General features: G+C 40.0%; 1 protein-coding gene across 1 annotated transcript in view; it reads right to left on the bottom strand.

The window, feature by feature from the left end:
- Positions 1-17,045, bottom strand: part of lama2 (laminin, alpha 2) — a 177,849-nt gene that overhangs the window by 103,403 nt on the left and 57,401 nt on the right. The window contains exons 15-18 of the mRNA XM_079214692.1: positions 6,111-6,218; positions 3,484-3,692; positions 2,906-3,017; positions 2,492-2,605 (exon numbers count right to left, since the gene is read on the bottom strand). Coding sequence (XP_079070818.1) covers positions 2,492-2,605; positions 2,906-3,017; positions 3,484-3,692; positions 6,111-6,218 — 543 coding nt within the window. The remainder of the gene's footprint in view (positions 1-2,491; positions 2,606-2,905; positions 3,018-3,483; positions 3,693-6,110; positions 6,219-17,045) is intronic.

Genomic DNA, 17,045 nt, shown 5'->3' with positions numbered 1-17,045 from the left:
AGGAAATAAATAAACTAATAGGAAAATAAAATGTCAGTTCTAGAGTTAACCTGTGTGTCAGTTTCCACATCGATGGAAATCTCAACGCCCCATTGTGTATTGAATCAACGTTTAGACAAGAAGATACCAAGATACCATTTCATCTTCATTTAAAATGTTCTTTCGGTCAGTAAAGTGGTCTTTTAATTTTCTATATATTGCAACTAGATCCAATTCATCTATTTCTGTTTTGCCATTTTTCAAAAAGAATGTTAATCCCAAATGTAGGATGCAAGTATGTGGAAAAGAAGAAAACCAAAGAGCGAACAACAAAGCTGCTCGATGAGAGTAATTAATGTCACACTTTGCGAGAGGTTAAAGGATAGAAAGGTCAAACTAACAGGCTCACGGGTTACGGCTCTGCAATAAGAAGAGCAGACTCTCTGTGACACAACAAAACTGTTGTTATTAAATAAAGCTGTCACATCAAATCATTGTCAAGCGGACAGCAGCAGGAGGAGCAATCCCAACGAGTTCAAGGTTAATGATATGGCTCAGGATTAACGTCACACTGTGCTACCATAGTAACCGAGCATATATGATTCACAGGTACATCCTCAGCCAAAGACGAGGCCAAATAATGTCCACCAGAATCCTGTTGATGAGTTTTAGTATTGGTGAGTATCGAGAACTCGTGCTCACTACTGAGGCTGTGCTGATACATTCACAAACGTGAACGTTTTCCTACAAAGTTGTGCAAAATACATTTTTTTGTAATATTTGTTGAATATTATTTCTATACTATTATGATTTCTTCTGTGAATTGTGAATATTGGTCTTTTATCTGTATGACTGAAGTATTTCAATATGAAAATAAAACCAATAACACTCTTTAAATCCCTCTAGTGAAAGAGCACCACTGCCTTACAAAATGTAAACAATTCCTTATAAACTCATTCCAAAACTGCCTCAAAAATAAAGTTAATTAAAAGCATCACATTGTCATCGGTCTGATGCAGAATAAAAATAGTAATTTTGTATTTTATATATTTTGGTTTAAGATCATTTGACTACTTACTGTAAAGTTAAATTGTGTTTCTCCCACTGGGGAAATCAGTTTGTCCTTTCTTTTCTTTTCTGGGCCGACAAATTCCTGTTTTTATAAGTTCAGCTACAACAACAGTTGATTTCATGTCGCTACTGTGTGTGAATGTACATGTTTGTGTCTGTGTGTATGCCAGTTATGTTCCAAACCATTTCCTTTACAGACCAAACATCTCTTCACTGATGAAACACACTCTACACTTTAGACACTGTGTTAAGTCATATGGCCACGGCAGCATCAGTCATTCAACTAGAGCCAGATAACACAGTCATAGGGGAAGGAGTGTGTGTCCATCTGTCTGTCTTCCTGCCACTATGTATGGACATGTGTGTGTGTGTGTGTGTGTGTGTGTGTGTGTGTGTGTGTGTGTGTGTGTGTGTGTGTGTGTGAAAGAAAGAAAGAGAGATCCTGATCGTCTGTCTATCTTTGTCTAGAGTGTGTGTGTGTGTGTGTTCTCTCTCTTACATATCTTAGCATCCTCCTCATCTATAATAAAACACAACATGATAATACAAAACCCACAGCTCTATGTGTGTGAGTGTGTGTGCGCGCGCTGGTGTGTGTGTTTAGTTTGATGCTAACTGACAGCTTAAGCCTGAGGCAATGTGTAGACTGGGGTGTGACAATGTGTGTGTGCAGAACGGTGCACATGAAACGGTTGCCGTGTGTGCGTGTGTGTCTCTAGAGTATACTAAAATGTGTACGTAAAATGTGGGTGTGTTTGGGTGAAGTCAAAGTGCAAGTCTTTTCAGCTGCAGTTCCTCTGGTGGCCACTAGATGGTAGTTCCGAGGAAAATGTATTGGTGAAGTGATTTCTAACTTTACAATTAAAAACAGAGTCAATGTGTATTTTACAGAGGACAACATGGTTTCAGCGAACCATAAATTCTTCTCTGATTTGTGTGTTGGGCGTAAACTGATATTGAGGGTTGGGTGATCTCCCATTTTTAAGCTTCTTCAGGATATCCACCCCGGTTAGCGATTGTTTTGCCGCACTTGCTCCGAGTGATCGAAAGACATTACTACATGTTCCTGATGACGATGAATGCGGTTGACGGCTTTATGAGTTGAAGGGGAATTCTGGTGAATAATGTGTTGAGTACAATCCCAATACATGCAACACTCTAAAATAATAATGCTGTCACTTGATATATTCTGCACATTTTTTTAAATGCACTTTCTTTCGATTTTGGTGTTGTCTTTTGACGTTCTGTGATCTTCAAAAGCAATAAAGCCTTATCGTGAAAGTTTTTACATTTGCTGCCCTAAAAACTGTCTGGTACTTCTCTCCCTGGGGAAAAAGTTGTTGGCTTTCCAACTCGAGTAACGCCGAGTACAGTTCAGTTCACTGAAACCAAATGATCGTCAGACGGACAAGTATCTTCATCAAGTAACTGATCATCTTACCAGGCAGTGTCCTGTGAGCTCGTGGCATTGAGACGTGTGTCCATGGCAATGACAAGCTTCACACACACCATTGTACAGATTCCCGTTAACCCTCCGAAACCCGGGAATACACGCCTGAAATACACACACACACACACACACGCGCACACACACACACACGCACACACACACACGCACACACACACACACACACACACAGTTAGAAACAGAGGAAGACAGACAGACTCTTTAAGCTTTAATACATACATTTGATCTAATCCGTAAAAAACAAACAGCTCATAACATTTTACAGTCAAAATATATGAGTTACATTTTCTTTTGACTTTACGGTACCTTTATGTACTATTTTGCCAAAACTGTCCTTTAATGATGATAGGAGATTAAAAGTCGCAGTAGGTGTGTGACTGCGTTTACCTCACAGGAAGTTCCAGCGTATCCAGGAGGACAAGAGCAGCTCTCCACAGCTGATGCTCTGCTCTCTCCTCTGGCAACGGGATGAGCTACCTGCATTGAGAATGAGTGGAGTCTACAAACACAAACACACACACACACACACACACACACACACACACACACACACACACACACACACACACACACTAGTTATATAGTGTATAGTGAAACCGCTAAGCAAGGCTAATTGGCTGATTAGGCTTTTAGAACATTTATGAGCAGAGATCATTCTCTCAAGTAGAATTTACTCCAAGAAAGCAGAAACATTCACCAATTAAACTGCCACCTTTATGTTTAGTTATAGAAGGTTGAAGTAGGGTTATTCACAGGCTAAAAGAAAGAGCTGCCTGAGAGACTCAACTCTGGGCAAGTTGTTTTGTTTCAAGCGAAAACCAATATTTAATTTCTAAAGCTGGTGAGAGTTTATATTTGTTGCTACGAAGCAATACGTAACATGTTAAGTTTTGGAGCATTGCGTAATGGCTGTATAAAGTTTGAATGTCTGAAGCGTGTGTGTGTGTGTAATTGTGTGTTTCTACCTGTACACAGCGCTGGGTTCTGTGCTGTAAGAGGCCCGCACCATCACTCTGGTCACATTGGCCAACACAGACAGGAAATCCCTCCGGCTAATCGGCAGTGCGCTCTCTGAAACGAAATTCTCTGGGAGGAGAGCAATGCGATTGGTGCTTGGCGAGGGCGGGTACACTGGCTGGCCAAACCGTCTGTCAATAATCTTGATCCCGCCTCCCTGGAGGAGAAAGAAGAAAACATTGTAATTACATTTTTGGGGTGTTTTCCTTTGTTGTTGAAGTTCAGTTCTATACAGTGGCTATAGTACGACACCTCTTTCAGAGAGGCCAATGTTTAACTGATCTGGAAAGGAAGAAAGAGCAGAAGAGTGAATGATGTGTCATTAGGTAATGAGCTGCAGTTTCTATTGACATTTTTAATGGACTGAATTAAAGTGAATTGAGAGGCCGGGTATCTGACTATCTCTTGTTGAGAACAGATCAATGGTATGTATTGGTTAACGCAGAGTGACAACTACTGATGGAGAGAGAGAGGGAGAGAGAGACAGAGACAGAGAACTTACCATGCCAATAAGCCATCAATTAAAAACAAACTGAAAGAGAGGAGATGGAAGGAAATATGAGGAGACAGGCAGCAGTAGCATGGTCGAGATGCAGAGATAGGGACGCAAAGAAAGAGACAGAGAGAGAGACAAAGAAAAGATGCAGATTGACAAGAAAAAAAGTCGCCTCAGAGAAAATAGTTTTCATTAAGTGTCTCTTACTTTCAAGCACACATTACTAACAGGAGGAAAAGTACATTTGTTGGGGACTATTTTCAGCTGCGGATTAATAAAAATGCATTGAGAAGAAGTACATCACGCTTTGGCAACACACACAATCCTTGTTAGAAGGATCAATTCAATTTGGATTTGGTCTTTTTGTGGAAAACTTTGCCAAAAACCAGACAGAGAGTTGTGGGCATTTTATTTGTTTACATTTCCTTTAATCTGTTTGTAGATGTTTATGTAAAAATCATATTGTGCTACTGGCATTGAAACTCAAAATATATTGATTTGTATCTGTGAGCATTCAAATAGAATTTGGACACAACATTAAGTTTTCATCTGTTGTTTAAAGCAGAATGAGAAACTTCAGATGCAGTACATTTGTTGTTGTTATTGCTGTCTTGAAAGGCTTGGTATTTACATATTTTTTTATAACTCTGCCGATGGAGGGCTGATAAAGTAGGCTGTATTGAGACAAAGACATTGCAATCAACAAAGCCGTACGGACAAACAAAGACAGAGAGATTATTGTCTATTCAGATCCCACATACTTGCAACCGAGGCTTCACAAAACCACGCACACAAACAATATCACAACTTGTTGCAGATATGCAGAGAGTAAACAGTGTGTGTGTGGGGGGGCTGAAGAGAGACAGCAAAGTGAGAGAAAGCGGGTTGACAATGTGTAGGTGGTTCATTATCGTCATCATTTGGAGAGGCTTTTTGTTGACAGGGACGACACTTGTCCTCCTCTCCTCCCAGTCTGTCGATCTGACTGACACTTCTTTAAATAACACAAGTTCATTGGTCTGTGACTATCCAGCACAGTTTTCTTTCTTTCCTTTTTCACTTCCGTTTATTTACTTCCCTTCATTCTGCACTTCTTCCCTGCCTGTTGATTTCCATGTTTTTGTCTTCCTTCTTCCTCTGCTTCTTTCCTTTTTCCTTCCATCTCTCTTTGTCCTTTCTTCCTTGGCTTGTCATCTCTCTTTCTTCCTCCTATATTCTTTCCTTTCTCTTTCCTTCTTTCTCCTTCCTTACACATGTGCTTCCATCTTTCCTTCCTCCCTTCCTTTTCCTTCTTCCCATTCTACCTTTGTTTCTGCAAATATGTAATAAATACATATATATACACAGTATATATAAATATATATATGTATATATATATATATATATATATATATATATATATATATATATATATATATATATTGCATTTGTTTCCATATTTAAGGTAAAATCCCATCTCTACAGAATACTTATTCATCTTTTAATTATTTTTTAATCATTGCATTAGAAGTGAATTCCACATGTTATTGCAGCTCATTTTTTTCAAACTATTCTAATTAAAATTTCTCTTCTTTAACATGTCATTGGTAGAAACATGCACACGCACACACACACACCTAAAAACACACACACACACAATGCTGTTTAGTGATGTAGGAGATATGAACAGTTAACTAATAGTGTTGGTGCTTTGCTTATTGCTGCCATACATCATATTGCAACCTGCTCATTATAAAGAGAGGGGAAGAGAGACTCTATCTGCATCTTTATTGCTAAGTTCAGCATTTATCTACACACACACACACACATATACACACACACACACACACACACACACACACACACACACACACACACACACACACACACACACTATGTGTGCCTCTGCTTTAAACAGCTTGTATTTGCTGCTTCATTTAGTGATCTCCACTTCAAACCTATTTCACACACATACCATATAAAATAGTGCATACAGGTAGATGTATTGTGAGAAAATTCTTAATTTGTGTTTAATATATAATACATAAGCATGTAAATGCCCTCTGACGCCGTAGTCATTGTGCATGTTTGAAAACGTACCTCAATGACCAGGTCAGGTTGTGAGGTCACTCGAATGGCCATCTGCTGCTGCTGTTGGTCTGTGGTGTAAGACACAGCGTAGACCAAACTCCCTCCATAGGCGGAAAGCTGAAGACAGACAGAAAAGGAAACAGGGGTTAGTTAAGTCAATTCATGTTAACATTACACAAACATGACGTGTTGAAAGATGCCACAAGTGACAAATAGAGGATGGTAAATGTTAAAATATAGTGCAATAGTAGCACAAATAGAGAATAGTCAAAAATGGCAGCAAAGTAATGTTAGTTACACATCAATGACTCTTCGCTATGATTAGCTTTCACTAGCTTTCACCATCAGCTACTGGTCATATCAGACCAAGTAAGGCTGTACAACTGAAATGAGCAAGGGAGAGTTTTATAGCTCATTAATTTAATTAATCAAGTGGCAGTATGTGTTATTTCTTCATTGAAAAGTGACATAGTCTCACTTTAAAGGAGGACGCATCCATATTTATTACACTACGTACCAACAGGGGAGCGGGATTAAGAAGGCGAAAGTGAAACCAAAAGAAACCAAGAAAAGAAACTGCATTAATCACGTTTGTTGGATCTCAATGATACAAAAATGCAGCAAACATACTGGCAAGTCAAAAAAAGTCTCTGAAATCCAAATCGGATATGTGAAATTATTATTATGTATTGTGTATTTTGTTCCAAAGTATTTTAGTTTTTTAAGTTTGAATTGTACGTACTGCATGAAATGAACTACTGTTTGATTTTGTATATATTTTGTGATGAATGTGACAAAAGCATCACAGATTATTTAGGATCTATGGCAAGGCAGCAGAACTACTGTACTAAATACTACAGGAACACAAAGCCACCACAACGACTGCTTCTACTAATGACTGCGTTTCCCTAAGAATATAATGACAAAATGTTTCAAAAGTAGGGAGAACAAGAATATGCTACAATCTTTGTTGTCTTGTGTGTTTCGGTGCAGTGTTTCTGTCGAGTCTACAGAATGAGCTTTCGGTGGAGAAGTGCTGCCTCGGCATGATCTTGAAATTTATTATTCTGCTCCAACCTGAACAGTAATGGGTGGGAGAGCGAGATAATAATGCCACCATAAAAACACAGAGAGGGGGACATTGAGGCGGAGGGGGAGAGAGACAAAGAAATAGTGCCTGAGACAGACAAACAGACATAGAGAGAGAGAGAGAGAGAGAGAGAGAGAGAGAGAGGTGGGCTTAATGCCTCTATAAACCTCTTCCATTCTACATCATTACTCTCGGTCCTTAAACCGGGAGGAGGAATCACCCATTTCACAGCTGACTGAAAATACACACACACACACTTGCACACCATAGCAGGCGTGGCGGTGCACTTGGTTGGACGTTTTATTGACTAACACTTATTTTTCATCTAACCCCATTTGCTGATTTGGTGTCCAGAAGACGGTAAAATCATGTTTTAAGCCAACACTGCGCATCCTACACATATCTGACTCTAGTGCTGCTCGACCTCCTTCACCGTTAGCTCCTCTGCATTCACACACACTGAACTCTGCATTCACGTCAGAGTAAGTCTCCGTTACAGAACATAACTGTATAGGTTCGTATAGATTGGTTCCACTGCAACAAACAAGCAGGATGATGAAAGCAAAAGACACCAAACAAGAGGATGTATTACAGACACGTTGCAGAGCTGCAGTGTTTGTGTAAACACTGCATGATATGACACGTATCGTGACAATGGAGCTTATCTGGACCAAAAGCCTCAATACATTTTAGAAATATATATTTGTATTACAGTAAATATAACTATAGATCTGCAAGCGTATTAAAAGCATTTGGCTCTTGAATGAAAATCTTCTTAAACCTGCATTATTTTTTTTATTTTTTTTACCAATTCTGGGCTGTGAATACAACAAATGTGTTCGCAAACAGTTGCCTTTTTCCATGTCCAGAACACACGGGAAAAACATTAGCATTCATTTGGAGTTCTGTTTCCGGCCACCTGGCTTTGGTTTGGTCTCCACCAACTCCTGAGAGAAACATCTCTATGTCCACCATAGTTGCTAACTTTGCCCATCCGCTGCTTGATGCTGGGTGGGTAGAGTACAGAAGGTTTTCGAGCTTTTTTATTTAAAAAACAGCTGCTTGCTGCAGCTGGAAATGAAGTTAATGAGAGTGGTGTGACTCAACCAAAACACTGAGTAGAAAGACCAAAACATTTTGTGCAGTCGAGTAAAAACCCAGATAGAAACCCCTAAAGGTTGCAGCCTATAGATGCTTTAATTTATCAACAGGTTTATTCAAATGTTGTATCCTTGTTTGCTATTATTTTCTTTTGTTAATATGAAAATGTTAATGTTTACCTCGGTAAAGGTTAAAAAAAGAAGAAGAAAACTCTCTAAACATGAACTTGTTTATTTTCATTTGTCCCACTGTAGCTGCCATTCTCAGCCCTTTTATCTTGTGACCTATGAAGACAGAGCAAAGTCAACTAGCAACACCTTGTCACAGGCTGCGTTGAGCTGTGAAACGTTTAAGAGTGATGTCCTCACCACAGTTTATATCTTTTGAACATTGTTATAAAGTCAACACAAGATAAATATGACAATAAATCATTTTTAAGATGCATCAGGTTTTGTTCTTCGTTCCTATTCGTTATACATCTCATGACCCCTAAGATATGTCCGGTGAGGCTGGGAAGTGGTGGCTGTAAGTGCTTAAGAGGTCTTAGACAAAAAAATCGTTTGTGTTATTTACTGTTGTTGTGTTCGGTAACCAACCAGATAGGCATTATGAAGTAGAAGAAAAGGCTTCCCTGTGTCATCTCAAAAACACTTTTAACTGATGGAACTTGTGCTACTTTAGTGGAAGAGTCTCTTTCCACTTCACACACCAGATTTTAGCAATTGACTGCCTTTGAAATGTTTGACATTTCTCAGATAACTCATTTCTCTGATGCCACCCACTCAACCTGGACAATAATCAAAACTTTAGTCATGGCAACCTAATGGCCCATCTCTACCCTGGGGGGATAGGCAATACAATAAATACAACACAGAAGAAGGAAAAGACCAACAGAATAGCACAGCAGGAGAGGGGAATTGTGGGAGAAGAGATGGGAATTATGAGGAATAGAAACGAAGGAACAATAAACACTCAGCCACAAAGCTACAATAGATCCGTCAAATCCCCCTGAGAGCTCCATAGGCTTGTTATTAACTCTATTAGTGGGCAGAATGAGACAATCAAGGCATAACCCTCTCTGTTAAAACCCTAATCAAGAACCTGACAAAATCTTCTTCTTATAAATTCTTGTACGCTGCAATGCAAATTTCTGTTTTAGGGACATACATGTTAGTATCCTTTTAGTATCCTCTTTTATAAGATATTCACTCTTATAAAATAAAGTGGATACACACAGAGGAGGCAAGAGGGAGGGACTGGAAATAAGACAATGGAAAAGAATGGAAGGAGGCAGAAAGAAAAGAGGAGAAAAAAGTAAAAAACATTTCTTCATCAGTCAGCAAACAAAGCGAATGAGATCCGGTTGCAAAAAGAGTACAGTAGGAGAGACTAGGATCAAATACAAGGGGAGAAAATGATAGGGGGTGGAATCAAGGGCAGTTATGAGATTAATTAGCTGCCCATACTAAGGAGTGGGTTTGCCATGGAGCGAGAAGAGGTGTGAAAATGAGTCACCATCGACCTCCGTCCTCCTCCAGGGTGTCCTGATGTAATATGACTTTTCCAAAACTGTAAATAACTAAGTCAGAGCATTTTAATCAACTACAAGTGTTTGCCAGCCCTGGTTTTAATACCGTTGTTATTCTGAAAAGGTAAAATTTCTGCTACGTTTGACTTCTCTTTCTTCTTCTTTTTCCTGTGAACTGTATCGTATTGTAGTGACTTTCTTTCCATGAGTGGCAGAGACTGATTTTTGGGGGTTGTATACACTTCTACAACATGTTTTAAAACCGCTATTAGAAAGATAACACGGTAGAAAATAAAGCTTTCCCTGGAACTCTCTGCCCATCACAAGTATGCTGCCTCACACAAATCACTGTCAGGAGCTGATATTACTGACCGGCTTCACAGGGTCTGAGCTGACAACGTGTTTATTGACACCTTGGAAATCGTAACACAACAGTAACTCTAAACAGTAATGTTACTACCAATGTCATGATAGGACAATTTAACTAATTAGACAAAAGTACCTGGAGCCTTCAATCATCCAGCCTGGTCATCATGTAATTGGAAATGTTTCAATTTTCAGTTTATTCCTTGGAATTTAAATGACTTTTCATCCATGATAGCTTCAAAGTTGAGTCTCACAATTTATGGATGGGAAGTCCTTAAATTGTCCAGAGGATCTAATTTGATAAATCGTAATCTCATGGCTTTGATAATTCGATCGTATGAAACAAAACAGAAAAAACACGAGACATTGCTTGGATTCCCTGATCTCACACACTGAGGAGAAACTTTGGAGATGTATAAGAAAAGGTTCAGTGATTTTTTTTAACAAAACACTCATCGTCGGAAGTTACGGCAACACTTAACGTAAAAGCTATTAGTATGCAACTTTCTTTTGTGCCTACCACATGCTACTTTCTTCAGAGAAATGTGTTTGCCAATCTGCATTTGTACGCCTGCTTGCTGTCACTTTTTGGAGTACAAAAGCAACCGACGCTCTCTTCAGGAGATTGGGCAGAGAGAGAGAGGGGGACAAAGGAAATCATCCTTCAGGAAATGAAAAGCAGATTGTCACAAAGGCTTCACAAAACAAACTACCCCAAAAATGACACACACAAACACACACATGCAGGCGTGCAGACATACACACAGAAACACACACAAAAACCTGGCGAAACAAAGACATACACACGGAGAAACTTAGACATATAAACACAAACGCACACACCTAGGTGGCCTTTATGATGCCTGTGGTTGTGTGCAAATGGTATCGGGAATTTTCACTCTATTTTTCTACCGGTTAGACACACACACACACACACACACACACACACACACACACACACACACACACACACACACACACACACACACACACACACACACACACACACACACACACACAGTTGTTGTTCCTAGCGGTAGGGTCAGAATGGCTCCAGATGGACCAATAGACAGCGGAATTCTCAACAACACACAAGCCAACTGACCTTCTGTGTGTGTGTGTGTGTGTGTGTGTGTGTGTGTGTGTGTGTGTGTGTGTGTGTGTGTGTGTGTGTGTGTGTGTGTGTGTGTGTGTGTTTGTGTGATGTATGTTGGCAAACAGAAAACAGACTTGTCAAAAACAGAAGCAGGATCCAGTCTTAGTATTGGAGCATGCCTTGTTTGGTTCTATATCTTTGAGCAGAGCCTCTGCTTTGCAAACACACACCAAAGAATAGCTTTGGTGTGTGTTTGTGCTGCTTCATGCCTGGTGGGCGTAGTAACCTTGAGGCAAATTGTGCTTTCAGATTTTTTCCTGGTGTAAAGGGACAATGTGTCCATGAGGTTGTTCGCTATCCACGGCATCCGCTGTAACGCGCCTGCATTTGACATATGGGGAGCCGTATCTGAATGGCTTGTTGAATCCACAAAGCCGTCGTAAAGAAGAGCCAGCTTTTTTTTTTTTTCTCACGTAGAACCAAACAAGAGCAGTGACATTTAATGCCCCCATTCTGCCTCTGGACCTTTCATATAGAAGGGCAAGGTGGAGTAATGGCTCAACAGTTGCACCTTGAATAGGCTATACGATTTCTGATCTGGGCAGCTTTAAAAAAAACGTAATGTATTCACAGTTTGTGAGTTGCTAGGCACTACAGACACCCGTGTGTATGTGTACATGCACTGAACAGTTTTTCATAAATGCATAAGTCCCCTTTAAGTTACTTTTGAGAAATACCTCATAAGCCCCGTAACACTTGTTTCACACAGTGTGATTTGTGAAATGAATTTCTCCGTACGTTGATTTTGTAATCCAATGCAGTTTCCTCTGGCTGGGAGGATGTTTTGGCAGCTGTGGGATGGTCCTGCTTACACATGGTAAAGATTGAGGTCCTTGCTTTTGACTCTAGAATGACCCAGAGCCAAGGGGTCCTCTTTTGTTGTTTGCAGTGTGTTTGGGGGTCAGTGTATGAAGATAGGCAGATAGGAATGAGGCTGATCAGTTGTCAGCGGGATGCTCTGCATGGGGTTTGCCCTCAGATGAAGGTTTGGGGTGACAGGCGGTCACTTCATGAGGTCTTTTCAGTTTAGTGCCTGAAGAGAATCTGACAGCAGGAAGTGGAGGGCTGATGATGTTCTTGATTAGGCTCATAGACACATTTTTGGTGAGGTTTGACGCCAATTTAAATTAGGATTCAATAAAACCACTTTGGTTCAGGCTATCATAATTTTTACGTAAATATGGTTCAAATAACAGACGGTTAATTACATTGTATGGCATACTTGTTTACATGCTTTATCTTTTTTAGTAGAAACTGTACAAAAACGTATATATAGAGTATATATATATATATATATATATATACACATATTAGAAGAAGGGAGCAACATTGTTGAATTGTGAGGTAGTTATGTGCAGGACTATGACAGGTTAATCACGCCTGCTGGTGGCAGAGAAGAGGTTAGCTGGACTGAAACTCTGCATGCACGTCGCACCCAGGAAGATGACTAAGAGCAGCTCACTCATTTGCTCTCAGTCTCCAGGAGCCGATCAATTATTGCTCTGCTCTCCCACGACTCGCTGCCTATTGAAAGTCAACTCCAGCAGCTTGCTGTGCATCAGACTTTTAGTGACAAACAATGGCCAAATGACACCCTATACTCAGGACAGTCAGTGCAGATCCACCTCTGAAGCAAAGATTAGACATCATGCTCATTGTGTGACTGTAAACACATGAGTCTCTACTAGCCTCCACACACTGCCAGCTTGGACTTAATGGAAATTAAACTAATTGCTTCCCAGCACAATGTAAGCTTCATTGATGAAGCTTGATGTACACCTTGCCATTAGTACGTCACACACTTTGACAGTTAACAAAGGTCATGCCCCCGAAATTTAAAATGTAATTTCGAAACAAGCACTACATGGAATAATTTGTTTGACATTAATTCTGTTTTTGTAATGAAAACATCATCGAATCACGATTGCAATGATCATTTGTGTTGTATTACTGGAAATTATTTCCTTTTTTCAAAGCCACAGGATTGCCGCGTGGAGCTTTGGGCACACTTTCCAGGAACTGAAATGCGTGTGACACCAAATTATTTGGTTGATGAAAACTGGAACAAATCCACTGTGATTGATGTAAAAGGCACTTTTTCAGCCATGTAAGTGAAAAAAAAGCAGACGGAGGGAGAGAAGAAAGTGAGGAAGCGGGAGGGGGAATCCATCTCATGTAATCAAGACCAGATTAGGAGTGGCACTATACACAAACTCCTCTACACACATTTTCTCTCTCATAAGTCACAGCTCAGCTGCTTGGTAAAAGCTCCTCTTGTGTATTTGACACAAAAAAGGGAGAATTTTCTTCCACAGAAGTATTTTACAGAAACACTTTTAAGACTTCAGATTTAATCAATCCCAACTTTGAGGCGTCATCCTCCATAACCAAGGTGAAACCAGGACATTTTTCTTCACACTATTCTGCCTCAGGTTTACACTTGTAGCAGGTTCTCCTTGGAAATCATTATTATTTTGTATTGCTGCTTCTTCTTCACAGGACAATATAAAAGACAGGACAGAGCAGAAAAGTGAAAAATGGTGGGAGAGAAAGTGGAGGAAAGTGGAGGCAGAGTTAGAGAAGGAGTGAGGATTAAATGTAACACAAGCTGAGCTGTGTGTTTGTGTGCGTCTGTCAAGCTTCAACATATTTTGAGTTTTCTTTCATCAGCTGTCGGCAGAGGATGTGACTCCTCTTTCGAGGTTCATCCATCATCCCCTTTATCTCCCTGCTTCAACCTCCCTGTCCGCTCTCTTTCACTCCATCCCTGTCATTCCTTCTCCACTCTTGTTTTTGAGCCTTTTATCTGATTGTGAATCTGTCTGTAAATCTGGGTACAAGATGGATACAAGGAGGTTAGGATTTTACTGCTTTTTTGGGGCTGATAAAGTTGCCGAATTTAATAGTGTCAACTGCGCATTCTCTCCCAAAACATCCTCACTCCCAACGAGTCAAATACCGTCTCTCCATCTCCAAGGTAAGCAAGACGGGGTCTGTGTCTCCAAACACAGACACACAAACATGTCTTGTTTACCATGCTTTGTGCTTGTGACTATTTGGTGTCATCACAATTTATATCTATACAAACAATGTGTTGATGATTTAGTTGATTACGAGACAACAACATTTTTTACAAGAGCACAACGTTCTTAATAGATCTATCATCCTAATTATGCTCTCAAAATGTTCCAGATTGATGCATTTAAATTAAAATGTACATCATGATCCCTCAAGGATTCAAGCTCCGCCCACCAAAGTCTCACATAATCCTACGGGAACCACTGCTAATAATAGATACAACTGTTGTATACATATATATCATGTGATCACATGATTATCTGCTGAATGGACCTTGAGGTGAAATTATTTTGTCATCTGTTGTTTCCAAGGTCAATAATAACCTTCAGTTCAAGCCATCATGAAGAAGAAGTACAGAAAGTGCTCAGAACAAATTATATATCTTACACTGCTCAAATTGTAGGGCTGCAACTAACAATTATTTTAATAATCGATTAATCGGTTGATTATTTTTTCGATTAATCATTGAATCGGATAAAAAAAACAAAAATCATAATTTCCAACCCTTTATTCAAAAACAGAAGTGACAGTGCAAAACATCTTCAGAAAGCACAAACAGGTTGCTCCTTGAACATCCCTGAGCTGTTAATTAAAAAAATAAAATAAAAATGGACTAATCACATAGTTGGCTAAGCCCAACTACGTGATTTGATTCATTCTACTTTGAGTAAAAAGATCTGCCAGTGTGCCGGTTTAACGTTAACGAGTGACAGCGTGACCTGAACCAGACCGGAGGGTTAAGGCATGTTTCATCACGTTACGTTTTTTTACAAGCAAGACTGAACTGCAACGGAACATAACGTAACTTTAACGACAATACACAACCAAACATGTTAGCTAACGAGATAGCAAGCATCTTAATGCTGATTGGCCAAGACTCGACACATCAAAGATGTTCTATTGTGAAGATCACGACCTGATTTTCTCAGTGTCTCACTCCAATCTCAGACACGTTGGCAGGCCAGTTGCTCTGCTCCTCTCTTTTTTTTCTTCTCCTCGATTTATTGACTGGCGTAATAATCGCGCGACACAACAAATCGATAATGAAATTCGTTGCCAACACTTTTAATAATCGATCTTTATCAATTTTATCGATTCGTTGTTGCAGCCCCATCAAATTGTTCCAAGCTCTAAAAGCTGTAGTATTTAAAGCAACTATTATTATCAACCGAATTCCAAAAAGATGAGGTGAAAAAAAGTTAAAATGCTTAGAATTGGGCATAGTCAGGCGATACTATTCGGTTCATCAAGAGCAGCCACTTTCACATGTTAAAGAGACGATTGAAATGTGACAGTCTGAGTTTGGAGCCAGATAAAGGTCTATTTCCAGTCTTTAACAGTCTTAAAGTGTCACAAAATGAGTTGGAAAACAAGTGTTACGCACTTTATTAAAATAACACGACACTCTCAGAGTTGCAACATCATGAGTTTATATTTGGCTCTTCACGCTGATCCCTACTTATCTGCACTCCACTGCCAAGTAAACCAGAAAATATTCTTTTAACAGAGCATGCTTTAAAAACAGTAACGCTATCCTTGTGAATGAGTAGTTCCTGGACCTACACAGACAACAAAAGACCCAATGAGCATCAGTAGAACATGCTTCTGGACCAATGAGCATCCACAGAGCGCACTAATGGATCAATGAGCATATTTGGCATTAATCGTACAGGAAGTCATGCACGAGAAATACGAACGTTATCGCACACATTCATATTCTTATATTTCCACTGCTGGCTTTCATTACATACTCAGCCTGTCACTTCCAATGATGCACACTAGCACGACAGACCACAGTGTGTGTGTGTGTGTGTGTGTGTGTGTGTGTGTGTGTGTGTGTGTGTGTGTGTGTGTGTGTGTTTGTGGACGAATTGCATAGTCAAATCACATAGCATCTATCTCTGTAACACGATCAGAGATTGAAGCAAAGAATCGCTTTTTCATACAGCACTCGCACAGTGCTCCTAGCGATCTCACACACAGACATGCGCACGCACAAACACACACACACACACACACACACACACACACACACACACACACACAAGGGTAATTTGTTTGTTTCCCATGTTTGGAGGCATTCGGTTCTGCTCCGCTGTCCCTAATGCCTCCAAAACACATCATTATCTGACTTATATAGGCCTGGGAGTGTGTGTGACGGTTCGTATGTGCGAGTATGTGTTTGACTGAGAATTTGTGTTTCTGTTTGTGTGTGCGCACAAATATGTGTGTGTGTGTGTGTGTGTGTTTGTGCGTGTGCGTGCGCTAAGAGAAAAACAGTTGATTATCGAGTTCAACAGGCGAAACACTGTTTACCCTGAGAGACACAAAGCGAGCGATGGAGATACAGAAAAAAAGAGAGAAGAAAGCTTAAGGGAAGTAGAGGGAGATGATTTAGGAACAGGGAGGTGAAAAATGGGAGTCCTGGAGAGACGGAGTGAGAGTTAGAGAAGCAGACCAACGAAAAGAAGCAGGGATGGAGGGATGGTTAGAGGGAGGGAGGATCAGACAAAGAAGTGAGATGACAAGCTAGGCCTGCAGGGTGCAAAGTAATGAAATTCTGTGGTATATTCCTCTAAGCCATGACACCCAGACAAACATCACAGCCAGTCTGTTGTTGTAGTG

This window comes from Taurulus bubalis (genome assembly GCF_910589615.1).
Source record: "Taurulus bubalis genome assembly, chromosome: 3".
NCBI lineage: Eukaryota > Metazoa > Chordata > Actinopteri > Perciformes > Cottidae > Taurulus > Taurulus bubalis.
This window is presented reverse-complemented; position numbering and strand designations above follow the sequence as displayed.